The sequence below is a fragment of the Apostichopus japonicus genome, chromosome 18 (genome assembly GCF_037975245.1).
Source record: "Apostichopus japonicus isolate 1M-3 chromosome 18, ASM3797524v1, whole genome shotgun sequence".
NCBI lineage: Eukaryota > Metazoa > Echinodermata > Holothuroidea > Aspidochirotida > Stichopodidae > Apostichopus > Apostichopus japonicus.
The window spans coordinates 18714405-18729972 of record NC_092578.1 but is presented as its reverse complement, the minus strand read 5'-3'; the positions used below and the strand labels follow the sequence as shown (position 1 = coordinate 18729972).

Here is a 15568-nt window from a genome sequence, read left to right as displayed (position 1 = left end):
GTATTTGGTGGATCGTAACTAAAATAAGTAACTGCCACAAATGTTAATATTACCAATAAAATCTGAAATTTGCTAAGTTAGTGACGAACATATTCGTCAACGTTTGAAAATTCGGTGAAATGATGATAGAAACCTTAACATCGTTATAGGTCTTTTTCAAACGAGTTACTGTTGACTTGGTCATTTTGCATGCCCTACGTACCAATATAACACAAGAACCTTCTCATGTTCATATACGAGTATTTGCTATAGGATTTTTTATTGTTATAAATTTATTGTAATTTAAATATATTATTATGTACGTATATAATAAAGGTCTAACGCATAAGGCATAAAACGAAAAAAAAATTACTATATTATTAACAATGCATGCCTACGACGTTACATGCATGAAGCACACATTACTTGGAGCATAAATTTGGGAATTTCCTCTTTCCATTTGATCTCTCTCATCTAAAATGTGGAGGACAGCAAGCTTCCTCCCATCAAACTTAATAGCCGTCACGGGATGATTATCAGTTCGGTCGATGTATGGAGAGGGCATAGACGTATGTGCATTGCATAGAGTGAAAACGCACAGTCACGAGGTTCAACAGACGTGCAACGCGTGTTGAGAGTTTTGACGCCTGTCTCAGGTAAGAAAGGACCTCTTTAGAACCGGAGGGCGGGGGGGGGGGGTGAGGATGGGGTGGTGGTGGGGGAGCGATGGAAGAAACGTTCTGGTTGTAAGCGACTCATATTTTAACGTATACGTTGAGTGATAAAAGTAGAACGAAGAAAATTAGTATAAAAAGGTCTTAACTACACAACTGAGAAACCATGTTGGTATGTTTAACCCTGACGTAAAGCAAAGTACAAGCAACTCACCAGAAATTGTGACAAGTTGTTCGTTCCCATAAGGAGTCGAACAAGCATTCGAACATCCTTTTTATACCCATAACAAGGATAATTGTTTGTCTGAATTTCAGGTATGACTATAAGCCACCCAGGAAAAAATTTACCACAAATTTACCGCGGTAACATACCACACTTTTACCACGGTAAGACCGGGGTAAAAACGCGGTAAATTTGTTGTACATTACCGCGGTGTTTTGGCCCTATGGACGCGGTAAACCGCGGTTTACCGCAGTAAATTATCACAAATTGACCATGGTTTCACCTCACTTTTACCCCAATTTTACCGCAATTTACCACGGTGTTACCATACTTTTACCGCGCTTTTACTACACTTTTACTACGCTTTTACCCCAAATTTACCACAGTTTTACCGTTCTTTTACCCCAATTTTACCGTATATTAACCACGCTTTTTCCTTAGTTTTACCTCAATTTACCACGCTTTTACCACATTTTACACCAATTTTACCGTTGATTTACCACGCTTTTACCTTAGTTTTACCTCAGTTTACCATGATTTTACACTAATTGTAGGACAGTTTTACCTCACATTGAGCATGATTTTGTCCTAATTTCAATCAGCATGTACACCATATATTTCTTTGAATTTCACCCATCAGTGTACTGTATCATAATTTGGCTATATGCCTTTACCCTTATTGTAATGGTTGTATATGCTTGACATGTAAGTCCACAGTTGTAGCATGCAACAGTTTTTAAATCATCAAATCCATGGAGGTTTCACACATGAACGGGGTGGTTGGTTCTTTGGATGGTACGGACGGACGTTACAGATGATACAATTTGAAGGTGATGTACTTGGCTGGTTTCTGAGATGGAATTAAATGTCTTCTGAGAGTTGGGGGTCCCAAATTTCAAGATCCAGGCCTGTGAGTGGGCTTGCATCGAGGAAGAACGGTGTTTGTTTCAGTTGATTCTTGAAGTGGGCTAGTTTGTAGATGTTTTTGTTGTATTGTGGTTTATCCGGAATCGAGTGGACTGTGCTGAAGTAGTTCCTGATGGTTTCTGCTTTTTCTTTGTCTGTTGTTGCAGCGTAGTTGAGAGTGGGAATATTCCTGTGCTTCGATTTGATGTTGAAAATTTTGTTGACTGTCTTCCAGAAATCTTTGGCATCTTTGTTGTTGGAGAGTTGTTTACTTCTGTTGTTGTACTGATCTTCTTGTGCTTGCGGATGAGTTCCGTGATTTTCTTCTTCATGTTGTTGTGTTTTGCCTTGATGTCTGCATTCTTGGTACGCTGGAACGCTTTCCGAAGTTGTCTCCGTTGTTTGATGAGGTTTATGATATGTCTTGGGAGTTGAAATCTTCTGACTGACGGATGTGCGGGAACTGCGATTGTGTTGGCGTTAGTGATAACTTTAGTTATTTCTTCCGCTGCATTGTCGATTTGTTGTATAGTTGTGATGTTCTTGTAATTTTTAGTAATGGTCTGGATGTGAAACCTATAAAGGGACCAATCTGCTTCCTTGTAATTCGGTCTGGGCGGTAAAACGGTTTTCTTGGTTGTGGTGTTAAGTTGGAGGATGACTGGAAAATGGTCCGATCCGAGGTCTTTACCGGTGTTGAGGGTGTGGAACAGTTGATAGATGTTGGTAGAGATGAGAAAGTAGTCCAGTTGTTCGGGGGTTCCGTAATCTGTAGATGGGTACCTTGTAGGTTCACCGGTGTTGAGGCAAATGAGGTTGTTGGTTGAAAGTAAGTTGATGAGCTGTTTTCCTGCAAGGTTGGTGGAGCGACACCCTAATGTTGTGTGTTTGGCGTTGAGGTCTCCGGTAATGATGATGTGCTTTGTGGAATTGCTGTTGTCGTTAAGAAATTGGTGTGGGAAGGCCTTGGTAGGACTACAGTAGATACAAAGTACCATGACTTTCTTCCCGTTGTTGAAGGTAATATTGATTGCTAAAGCCTCTCCTCCCAGTTGATTGTGATTGTTGATTAGTTGGGTTGTGCTGACTTCCGAGTAAGTGATGCTGTTTCTGATCGCGATGACTACTCCTCTTGTATTGGTGTGCTGACTGGCTATGATGTTGAAATCTGCAAAATATGGTCTGCGTCTGTGACGGGTTTCGTTGAAGCAGGCTATATCTATATTTTCAGCGTTAAGGTAATCCTGTATTTCCTGTATTTTGTTGTTGATGGAGTTTGCGTTGAACTGCATAATTCGTAGTCGTTGTTCATCCATTTCTTCAGCTTTATCTGTTTTCCATGTTGGTGGATGGTAGAGTTTCTGTTTGTGGCCGCCATTTAATGTTTCTTGTGGGAGTTGGTGGAGGTGAGTTTATCCATCGATCTTTTGCGAATTTTGGCCCGGAGAGTTTCCTTGGAGATGATGAGACCAAGATGCGACTTCATTTTCTGAGTGATGATGGAGTGTAGGTGAGTATCCAGGTCTGGTTCTTTGGTCCCTGATGTGGCGATGGTCATGAGTATGTCGGCGGTGAAGTAGGAGATGTCTTCTTTGATGATCTCTATCGGTGGTGTGTTCTCACATTTGGTGGAAGAACGCAGTGTTGTCCTGATGCGTTTTCTTCAGTAAGGTGTCGTGCTTGGCTTTCAGGTCTGCTATCTCTCGTTGATGTTTCAGGTTGATTTCTATGAGTTGTTTATCATGTTGGTCTTGATGATATCTTCTTGGTTGGCTGTCATGTTGGAGCGTGGAGAGGAGGCCGGGTTTCTCGTTGACTTCAGTTGTTATTGCCTGGCTGTTTTGAGATAGCTGGGACATCCTTTGTAACTGGCAATGTGTTGTTGATTGCAATTTGCGCAATTTGGCTGTTCACGAGGTGTTGTGCACTCTGCAAGACTGTGCGTACCTCCGCAACGTAGACATGTCTTGGGGTTCGTACATGATGAGGCGAAGTGTCCAAATTTCTGGCAGTTGTGGCACTGGATGGCAGCTTTGGTGTCTTTTACGTGCTCAATGTTGTATCTGCTTGCGAGGATGGTAATGCCATTAAACACGAGGTCTTTACATTCTGCCGTGGGGGAGAGTGTGACAGCCACTTTCCAAATCGGTGTATCGGTGCCTTTGCGGAAAAATCATCTACAAGCTTTGGCCTTGTAACCCTGGCTTTGTATCTCCTGGAGGATCTCTTCTGCTGGGATGTTGGGGTGGATGCGAGTCACGATGACTTCTGGTTTTCTCTGAACTGGAGTTGTGGAGACCGGTAGTCTGGCGATTGGTGTACGGCCTTCTGTTGGTTGCCATGATTTCAGGAGCGTGGACTGTGAGGTGATGTTGGTGGCGCCGATGATGATGTCTTTCTTGATTGTGGTCTGTATCCCAGTGAAGGAGACTGTCGGGAATTCCTGTTCCTGTATCTGGCGAAGGTTTGTGGAGTTCGAAGTGAGTCCAGAAGGTTGGTGATGACGACAGGGAACTGGTATCGGTTGATTTTCAAACGAAATCTTGACAACGGAGTGGTTATTCTATTTTGACGATCCCATTCAACGCCGACTCATAGCCCTGGGTTACCTGATAATTACTGTGATCGGTATGTTTGGTGATGGTCTGGTGGTTTCCTCGGTCTTCGTCTCCCGTAAACTACAAACGACGACGAATGCATTTGTCGTAAACTTAGCCATTTCTGATTTCATGGGTTGTTCGACGTTGCCATTTCTGGCAGCTACTTACATCAGTGATGATTTACCATTCTCGCACGGCTTCTGTGCGGCACTGTCCGGTTTAACTTACATCATGTTTTCTGCTAGTGTGGTTAACTTGGCAATGATAGCCCTAAAATCGATTTTACTTGTTAACTAAATCTAAGAATGCGTACTTGAAATTATACTGTAAGAGAAATATCAGCCTGATGGTAATGTTAAGTTGGACATATGTTGCCTTAGTAACATTTATACTCCCTTTTTTGGAGTAGGTGCTCTGGGATATTCCCAGCGTTATCGCGTATGTACACTTAATTCGGATAACGAACTAACGTTGTATTACACAGCTGTGAGACTGACATTGTTACCTGTTACTTGACTAATTGTAATAATATTCTCTTACATTTCCATCTTTCGTTTTCTCATTAAATCTGGACAAACACAAATCAAGTACAAAAAGTCGAAACCCTCTCCAAAGGCACCTGGCAATACAAAAGAAATAAACAACCGCCAAATTAAAGTAACGAAAAATCTGTTCGTCATCGTATGCGCATATGTTTTGTGTATAATACCATACGTTTTAACCTATGCTATCCCAGGGTTATACGCCCTTATTCCATGGGCTGCTTTGTGTGTTGCCTCGAACAGCTGTGTCAACCCCGTCATATATGGCTTCTGGCATCCAAATTTCAAGGAAGTCATTAAGTGCATCCTTTGTTGCAAGTTCAGTGAGGTACCTCAGAGATGTAACCTTTTGAAGAGACTCTGTCAAAGTAAAACTGAAAAATTAGAGACAACATCTCAAAGAAGAGAAATCTCCACCAGTGATACCAAACTTTAAGTAAATTTTATATTTGAACCGCCCCTCACCCCCGCCCCTAACCCCAAAAGAGGGCTAGAGTTCAAGTTATTTTATTATTCTGCAAGTGTATATGGATGGCTCAAGTAGTCATTTTACAATTTTCTAAAATGTTTCAGTGAAATACTTAATCATTGAAATAAAACAAACGTGCCTTTTGACAATCTCACAAAAATTTAGGCAAATATCTCATCCATCACTCTAGTGGTACCTGTATATGTATCAAACCAAATTTGAGTAAATTTTAACCCCAAAACAAGTTCAATGCAGACAAGTTTAACCATGGAGCTATAAACCCAGGTTTATAGCTCCACGGTTTAACCAATTAGTTTTCACTTTCTGGCAATAAAACTGCAGCCGTTATTTTACTTGTTTTGCTGCCCATGATGCATGGTTTGAGGAAGTAATTGCACATGTTGCCTTTAGAGTTGGTGAAAGCAGTACAGCGTATTGATATGCTTTACACTGCTAGTTATATGCGAGCAAAGTAATAATAAGGAAATAAAGCTCTCGTTGAAACCGGTGTTTGAAATAATCTTTGTAATAGAAACTATGGTAGTAAGTTGAGCAAATGAGTTCGTTGCGTATAACGGAAATTGAAAATATATAATATATATATAAGAAATTACAAAGAAGCAATTTTTGTTAAAATTTTCTTTACTCTTTTCCATAAGGTAAATATGATAATCTATAAGATTGGATAAACAAAGTACTTGGCGTGTTGACTAAATTACTTTTCCATATCCATGTTTGGGTGTTTTTTTGTGCAAAGTGCGCTATTATAAATGTTTCAATTTCACTAACTAGATTGTAAGTGCTATAGAGCGCCAACGTGTAGTATACAAACACTGTATTAACTGTTTTTATAAGTATCCAGAAAATGCAATATTGTGCTAAGAGGACCATCATGGTTATTACGTAAGATTATCCGCATTGAATGTAAACATTGCTTGAAACGTGACAACAATATATTAATATATAATACTTCCCATCTGTGTTGTACTTTTAACTAGTTTTGCTTTATCAAAACCACGAAAAGTAGAAGTAAAATTTGCTTCTGAATTAATGCACACACAGTACACGCAGTGTGTGTGTGTGGGGGGGGGGGTAGGGATAGGGGTGTCGATTTGTTGAAGTTATGGACTACCAGCCTGTTGGAGGAGCTTTGGGAGCCTTCATTTGGTCTGTAACATGTACGTCTACGACGCTTTAATGATTCGTTCTTATCTTTCTATTTAAATTTTGAACATATATCGGACCTTACTTGTGTATACACCATAGGACAAATTTAGCGTTCTACATTATTGCAAAACCTTATACCTGTGTTACAATATCCTGTGTTAAATTCCTTACATATCGATTCATAAAGAAACACTTATTCAAACTTGAAAGTTTTTTTTGATCAATCCTTCACGAGGTATACTGCTATTGAAAAAGGAGACTTAGAGATTAGAATTTATACAAAATATTAAAATAATGATCGCTGACGTCATACTTTTTTGTTCTTACAGTCTGATGAATGTAAACAAAAATAAACTGTGAAAAGGAAATTTCTGTGAATAACAGAATGCCAGCAAAGTTAAACCCAGGCAGTTACAATGATACTGTACATGTGGTTTTTCATTCCATACACCAACTATAATTCTAATTGAGAAAACGAAAGCGGATCTTTTTTGAAGTGTTCAGTCCTATTTATATATCTCTCACGATTCTAGCTATACCAATCTGCCAAAACTTGTAAAGAAAGAATATAAAATATTTTTGAAACCACCGATATTAAAGGGGTTTAAAATCGATAAACTGCCCCATGCAGTTCGACTGAATTTAGTTCATGATCAATTGATTGACAATGTTGATTGACAATGTTGGTTATTCGGTAGGAGCTGTTGTCTAATTCACTAGGTTTTTTGACCGTTGGACATGTACTGAGTGGGTGTTTTCATATTCTTAACACACATTTAACCGATTTCTAGATTGTCGATGAAGACGGTTTCTATACATCAGTACTATTTAATACCGTGCGAATCAACAGTGCTTCAATTCAAGTATCTCAAGGTGAGCTAACTTTATCATTTGCATTAAGAACATCTTAACTGTTTGAAAAAGAATCTTTTGAAAAGACAAATGATTTTTTTTCATAATTTGACAAATTATTATCACAAGTGAAACATGTTTCATAACCGATAACATGGTATAACGTCAATACTGCTGGACTACTAAGTTAAGCACATAAACTATGTATGTAATATAATAATGCTTAATATTCTTGTCATCAAAAGTAAAACTGTGCAGGATGAATATAAAAATGTGTCCATGGCAGATGATTTATATATATATATATATATACATATATATATATATATATATATATATATATATATATATATATATATATATATATATATATATATATATATATATATATATATATATATATATATATATATATATATATATATATATATATATATATATATATATATATATATATATATATATATATATATATATATATATATATATATATATATATATATATATATATATATATATAAAAACACTGCACACACACACCAGTGGCGGAGATTTCTTGTCAGAAGTGGGGGGGTTGAGGCCATTGATGAAATAAAAAGTCATAACTGCTGGCTCACTATCTAAGTGGAGCGCCACCATAAGTTGGCGCGAAGTGCACAAGAATTTTTTGGCAAATATTGCCTCCCAGATTGCAGTAAATGGCACTGCCCAGGCCTTGAAAAGCTGGATTTAACCAGGGGTGTATGCAGGATTTTCTAACCCGGGGGGCGCGTATTACTATCTAAGCGGAGCGCCACCATTGGTTGGCGCGCAGCGTACAAGAAAATTTCTGGTTTTGGTACCCCCAGATCACCGGAAATGGCACTTGAAATGGCTTGAAACTGACCAACCATATGTACACTTTTGCCTGACAACCAAGTTTTTTCCAAATACTTTTTTTCTCATCTATAACCTTTTTGAAGATTGTCACCAGTCACACATCATGTTCGACTTCATCACATATCCTGTGGATCATTGCTTTTGTAGGTGATTCTTCATCGCGGCCCACAATATCCGTCAGCCCCACTGTTCAGAATTTGAAAATTCACAATTCTCGTGAATAAATTCACTTCAAAACATACCCATAATGTTGCACAAAATATCATCTATGGGCAACCGATATAGAAAAACCTCCTTCAAACCCTAACAGACGGGTCAAAATTGCACGAGTATGATGAAGTATGATGAAGAATGTTGGTTAGGGAATTTTCGAAAATTCAGACGGCTACTAAAAAATTTCGTTGAAGGAAATAAAAAATATACCAGATATTTCCGAAACCGAACACTACACACATCGACAGTTTTGACCATGGGCGCAGATCAGTCTTGGATAATGGTGGGGACGCGTGTCTGTTCTATGACACTATCTAAGCGGAGCGCGACCATGGGTTCGCGCGTAGCGTACGATTTTTTGGGGCAAATATACCTCCCAGATCGCCGGAAATAACACTTCCCAGACCTAATGATGCTCCTAAACCTCCTCAAGTTTTAGATCTCATTGCTTAGAAATTTAGTTTGGAGAAATACATGGGCGTCTGCAGAAAGAAAATCAGGGGACAAATAATCCAAGTAGACTTTTGTATATACGATGGGTCTGGGGTCCTCTCCCAGAAAACAAATATAGACTGCCGCAAATGCGATTTGTGTCCTATATTTAACAACTGTGGATAAAATACAATAAAATGAGAACTGCTGCATGTCATTTGCACAATGCTGGATCAAACTGCGCCAAAGTTCCATACAGGGGAACTTGAAATGCAAAGACAAATTGGTGGGGACACGGTATATCATGTCCCCACTACTGAAAAAGTTGGTGGGGACGCGTCCCGCTATCCTCATCAGGATCTGCGCCCATGGTTTGGAGGCTGTTTATCGTGGAACGCCATTTTCATGCTCACTGATATGATGTGATATCTGCTGTTTGCTTTACAAATTCGAATAATTTTGTCACTGTTCCTCCCTCTTCCCGTTTTCTTGCCGTATTTTCTACTCCATCCTTTGGTCCTTTTCTCTCTTTCTTCTTTTTCTTTTCCTTCCTTCACCTCGTTGAAGTTGGCAAGTGTATACAGTTCCAAAGCTATTCAACAGCAACAAAACGTTATTTTGTGTATTTCTGTTGTGGGGTGAAGTTAGCGCTATGAGCTACAAGGTCCAATGCGCAAGGTGGGGGAAAGGGGCTAGAAATAATGTGTCGGTCAATTCTAACTCGGTTTTCGGTCGTTAATTGTTGATGTAGCCTACCAGGTAAAAGGTTGAAATGACTTTAACAATTTCAAATTTAATAATTTGATTTATTATGCCATTTGGAGCACATAACATAGGCTATAACAGAACCTTACTGGCAAAAACTAGGGGGGGTTGATTGTGTGGGCCAACCCCCCCTCTTCAAAAAGTGGGGGGTTAAAACCCCCCTGTTTCTCCGCCACTGACACACACACATATATATATATATATATATATATATATGTTGATACTAGATGAGACTAGTGGATATATTTTATTTAAATTGCAGTTAATTTAAAATGCGCAATAATTTGCATATTAACTAACAATACTTTCTCATTACTTTTATTGGTTAGGCCTACACAGTTGTGTGTCTTCAACTTCAAATACTGTATTTTGCGGATGTTTCTATATATATATATATAAATCAACACCTCTTGGGGTTTGGCAGGTACGGGTATATGAAAATATACTCAACTTCTTGGAAAACAGAACATTTGAAAGCTAACTATTCGGTAAATATCATCCTTCGTCTATTTGCATTTCCCCCCTAAATTATTAACCAGTTTAAAAATATCTAACACGACGTTTAATCACTCTTTTTCAATATCATCTTGTGTTTAATCAGACACGTAGTCAGTAATTTTGAGGTAGAGCAGGGGTTCCCTAATTGGGGTGCATGAAGCCCCAGGGGTGCGTGAGTCCATCCCATGGGATTCATGAGACGTTTCTGAAAGTCAAAACTGGAGTACTTTTTGTTGAATTAAAATCTGATATATCATATAATTTAGTAATGTACAAAAGTCGTATCTATCGATCAACTCTTTTCGCATTCCATACGCATATGTTGCCATTGTAGTACCGTACCGTGCATGTGATAAATAACTGAATTATGAAATATTTGTTCATCTCTTGTTTTTTTTTCCATTACAATATTACACTTTGAACCTGATCTTTTACGAAGTACTGTTATGTGTATTATAGTATATTAATGACTCAGATCGAGTCTCGAAAAGTTGGGGTTCGTGGACAACTCTGACATCCACAGGGGGTGGGGGTAAAGTTCAGGCGCGTAGCCAGTAATTTGCCAAGGGAGGGCGAAACTGTAGATTCGGCATTGCATACTATCTAAGCATATAGCGCCACCATAATTTAGCGCGAAGCGTACAAGAAAATTTTGGCTAAAAGAGCCTCCCAGATCGCTGGAAATGGCACTTCCCAGGCCTTGTAAGTTGCATCTTAGCATTTTCTCTTTTGAAAATACTAGCGATATCATAAAAACATTAAAAAAATTAAAAAATATGCTCAAGGGGGGGGGGGGGGGCTGCCCCTTCGCCCCCTTGGCTACGCGCCTGGTAAAGTTATGGAAACCCTGCGGTAGAGGGATACCAACAATATGTGGAGGAACACGATACTCGTATCTTATCTCATAACTTGTAAAGTTTTTGCATATATGATGATGACACAGATTGGCGGTGGGGGGGGGGGGGGTGTGGAACTGGGGAGCATATGGTCTGCAAGGAGGATGAGGATATGGGCACAAAGCAATTTTTTTGCGTGACGTTGTAGCTCTTTTATTGTTGTTAGAAGGCTTTCACAACTCGGGGCCCTTCTTCAATTTTTGACCCCTGATTTAGCTTACGTTTAACGATTACCGAGGTAACTATGCGGGCATCTTTACTGGCAAATTGACGAAAGGGACATAGTAGTTGTCGCCGTCTGCCAGTTTTGAAGGTATATTACGGCAGGTAATGGTAGGGGCACTGACGGTATCCTGCCTTTAGTAAGGTGTGGCTGTTATTTAATTCTAACGTGATATAAGTTTAGACCAGTTATGACCTTACTTTAGGACATCAATTTGGTGAGAGTATAATGATTACATACCGTATACAGGGGGGGGGGGGGGAGGGGTAGGAGTCGGGAGCACTGAGGACACGTGCCCCCCAACATTTTTCCAAAAATAGCAAATGTGCCCACTGGCAAATAAAATGTGCCCCTTTGATGAAGAACTGTCTTTTGAATATCTTAAGCCTTTGATTTTAATAGTCTTAAAAGTCTTAATTTTAATATTTTATTTTAATAATTTATTTTTAGTCTGTACATGCTATTTTTAAAATGGCATCCCATATCCTTTGGAAGCACGGCCGGTTAACAATAAACAATCTCAATAAATAGTATTGATAGCATATACAAGCACATCATATATATTTAAGTGATATGGCCGGTGTGTATCGGTATATAGCATAACGAGTGGTGGTTGTGGAATGAGAAAGTGCCCCTCTGATGTTGTGCCCCCACCCCTCTTTTTGGAAGCTTAATTCCTACCCCCGGCATGATCGTATAGATTTACTTCCCAAAAGTTTGCTTTAATTGACGAGTTTTTGTTGTAATAAACTTTTGCAGAAAAAAAACACCAGTATGGAGAACATTTCAACGACAATGGCAACCTCAACTACATCCGAGGATAGTCCGCAGGGCCAAACTTCTACTCCATTTCGATTTGATGATCCTACACATAGGCTGCTGGTTGGACTAGCCTTCCTACTGATTGCTGTCATCGGTGTTATCGGCAACAGTCTCCTCCTTTTCGCTGTCATGCTTTCGAGGAAGCTACACACGACCACTAATATTTTCGTCGTTAACTTGGCAATTTCTGATCTTATTGGTTGTTTAACGTTACCATTTTCGACTGTCATCTTTGTTAGCCAACATTTTCAATTCTCCGACAGCTATTGTATAGTGGTTTCAGGGGTTCTGTACATGATGTTCCCGGCGAGTGCAGTTAACCTCATGTTGATTGCGATCAACCGCTACACATTGATCACAAAAACTCAAAGAACTTTTCAGAAAATCTACACCAAAAGAAATATCTCGATAATGATAATATTCAGTTGGCTGTACGTTATATTAGTGACTTTTGTACCCCCTGCATTTGGAGTGGGTGCTCTCGGTTATTCCAAGAGATATCAAACGTGTTCCATTAGTTCGGAAAACCCTTTAACGGTTTACCATCTGGCTCTCAGGTTAGCTCTCCTAACAGTTGCTGGTCTCGTCATTACCACCATGTGTTACATTAAAATATTTCTCTTTGTTTGTAAGGCTACTAGCGACATGGAGCAAAGAAACATTAGTTCAAGTTCATTGGAGCAAGTACGTAAACGACAAGTGCGGGTCACTAAGAATCTTTTCCTAATCGTGTGCTGTTATGTACTTTGCATAACTCCTTACGTGGTGTCATATTGTATTCCAGCTGCAAGAAATTTGCTTCCGTGGAGTTCTGTTTTCTATTGTGTAAACAGTTGTATAAACCCAATTATTTACGGACTTTGGCATCCTAATTTCAATGAGATATTGAAACATATTTTGAAATGTCAATTCAGTGAGATACCACAAAAGTCTAAACTTTTGAGTTGGGTGTTGAAATCTGGACCAGGAAACAAAGAACCTTTCACTATTACCACAGGTAGCTGTTAAGGTATAGGTTAGCATTTCAATTCGTACCCAGAACTACAGAAACGAATTTTACAGGGTGCAATTTTACATGCAGAGGATGTTTTTATTGGGGAGGGGGGGGGGACCAGAGAAAGGCTGGTTCCTCTACCACCACACTATCTGCAGGGGCGTCGGAAGCTATTTGGGATTGGTACGGCAGATCAGAGTGATATCATAATTATCGGGGGGACGTTTGGTAGGTGAACCTACGCTACGCGCCACCATGCATGGTTGGCGCGTAGCGTAATGGAGAAAATTTGAAAAAATGCCTCCCAGATTGCAGGATACTGCACTTCCCGAGTTTGAAAACAAGACACCTGCCATGCCAGAGTTGTCACATTTGGCGCAAACGAACCGCACGGGTCCCGCGGAAAGGATGTGACACCCAGGCATGCTCGGGGAAGGAAGAAGTAGCCTGATTCCCCGAGAGAAGGGGCCAAGGCCCCAGACAGGATGCGACGCCCAAAGTCAATGGGGAAACCTGTACTTACAATACTGGCGCTAGCGTCGCGATCTGAGGGAAAAACGGAAAGCCTCATAAGTCGGCCATCCTTGGAAGGAATGCCTTCGTGATTCTTTTCATGATGGTTAGAATATAGATATCAGTGAAAAACACTTACAACTTTGGTCCTCATAAATAGATAAAACAGATTCACGAATTGGGCGTAAAAGCACTGCTATACCGCATATTTATGCATTGCAAACTGGTGTTATACACTGATCTATATATACTAGATCAAAGGCGCTATACTGTAATTACCCATTTTGGTTCTTTATTTTTTGCCATTTTTTTCTTCTTAGTCCTACTTTTTTTTTTTGCGCCGTGAATATTGGTTCGGCGTTCGCCGTCCTGCCGTACCGGCTCCGACGCCCCTGATCTGTTTTGTTCATCATACATCAGCGTTAGTCTGAGAAAACGATCCAAACCATGTCTTATCTATGCACGTATGTAAAATAGTAATGAAACTTCGATTTTGGTTGTTGTATATTGTGAAATGGTAGGAATAAATAAAACTAAACTAAATACACTAAACTAAAGATCCATTACTAAACGGTAGTCTGGTGCTACCTGTCTGTGATAGCAGGGTAAGACAAGTAACAATGGTTATGAACTGCATTAGTTGAAGAGAGGGAAACGACCATCAGAGGGAGATGCAGTGGCTAATCGAGGGTATTAATAAAGGAGAGCTAAGGTGCCGTCTGATCGCTGAAACCGACTCCCATGTTCAAAGGTTTTGAGGCTTATTTAGGCTATAACTTAGGTCTGCATGCAAGGTTCAGCTAACAACTGCATTTAAGTTATGTAGGGTTGATTAGAGGTGGGGTGGGGGGTTGGGAGGAAACATCTGGAATATATTTAATGTTACCATAGATTTAACTATGCAGGGGGCTCATATCTAGGAAATCCTAAAGTATAATAAACCTGCTCATATATGGGATGGTCTCACAGAGTGAATGATATACTTGTATATATTTGTCAGAGGCAGAAAAGGTCCATAAATGGTGATCGTAAAAGGGGAGAGGGGGAAGGGGGCAAAAAGCAACTGGTTTATTCATTGTCCACCCTCAATTACTTCACCCCTAAAATGTTATCCTCAATGTAATTGCAAACAAGAAACTGTATTGCCTTGTGTAGGTAGTATAAAATGATATCTGTCTGTGCAGGGGCTGTTCCAAGATAGTAAAGAGGGGTGTGGCCTTAAGGTCATTGAAGCTGACTTCTGTAAAAGAAGGTCTGTGGTTTGTCACCCAGAAAAAAAGAAATAAAATATTTTAGGCATGAATGATGGCTCATTCTGAGGCTTATTAAGCTATAAATTAGGTCTAGATGCAAGGTTGTGATTATAACTACTTATAAGGGTGGGGGTGTGGTGGGGGGGGGGGGTGGGGGGTCGCGGTGTACAACGCACAACCACCTGGACCAACGCCTGCTGTCTGTCGGTCAATCTATCTGATACTTGGTAAGTTTTCTTTGGGAGTCATTTAGGGTGAACTCTCGACCGACTAAGAAATTGGTTGTAAATACGATATCCAATGTACATGTTTTAACGAGACAGGAGATACAAACATAATCATAGTTTGTTGATCTTTAATGTATGCATTAACGGTTAGAATTCAATGTGTATTGCTTCATATGATAATCGGACACCAATAGTTCATGGGTTTTTACAACTTCCACATCTTTTTTGCGAGTTGAAACAAGATTAATATATATTCAGACTAATTTGCAAAAAGAGATTTCTTTCTGGTGATTTTTGTCAGTTGTAAGTTCACGAACAATATGAAAGATGAAAATATTATAAACTCACTTGCCATTCGTGAGGTCGTTCTTTGATCTGCTGCCGGATAGAATCAAAACTTAAAAATGTCTCGTTTAAATTGAAAATCAAACATGATATCAT

At 39.5% G+C, this 15568-nt stretch overlaps 1 protein-coding gene across 3 annotated transcripts; it reads left to right on the top strand.

The window, feature by feature from the left end:
- Nucleotides 1-523: 523 nt before the first annotated feature.
- Nucleotides 524-15026, top strand: LOC139959041 (melatonin receptor type 1C-like). 3 transcript variants are annotated; one of them, XM_071956566.1, is made up of 4 exons: nt 524-635; nt 7352-7433; nt 10031-10189; nt 12078-15026. In XM_071956566.1, the coding sequence occupies exons 2-4, from the start codon at nt 7359-7361 to the stop codon at nt 13146-13148; spliced, it is 1305 nt and encodes a 434-aa protein (XP_071812667.1). In that variant the 5' UTR covers nt 524-635; nt 7352-7358; the 3' UTR covers nt 13149-15026. The 3 variants fall into 3 exon arrangements, with proteins under 3 accessions (XP_071812667.1, XP_071812668.1, XP_071812669.1); XM_071956567.1 differs by lacking the exon at nt 10031-10189; XM_071956568.1 differs by lacking the exons at nt 524-635; nt 10031-10189 and having other exon boundaries at nt 6984-7433.
- The last annotated feature ends 542 nt before the right edge of the window (nt 15027-15568 follow it).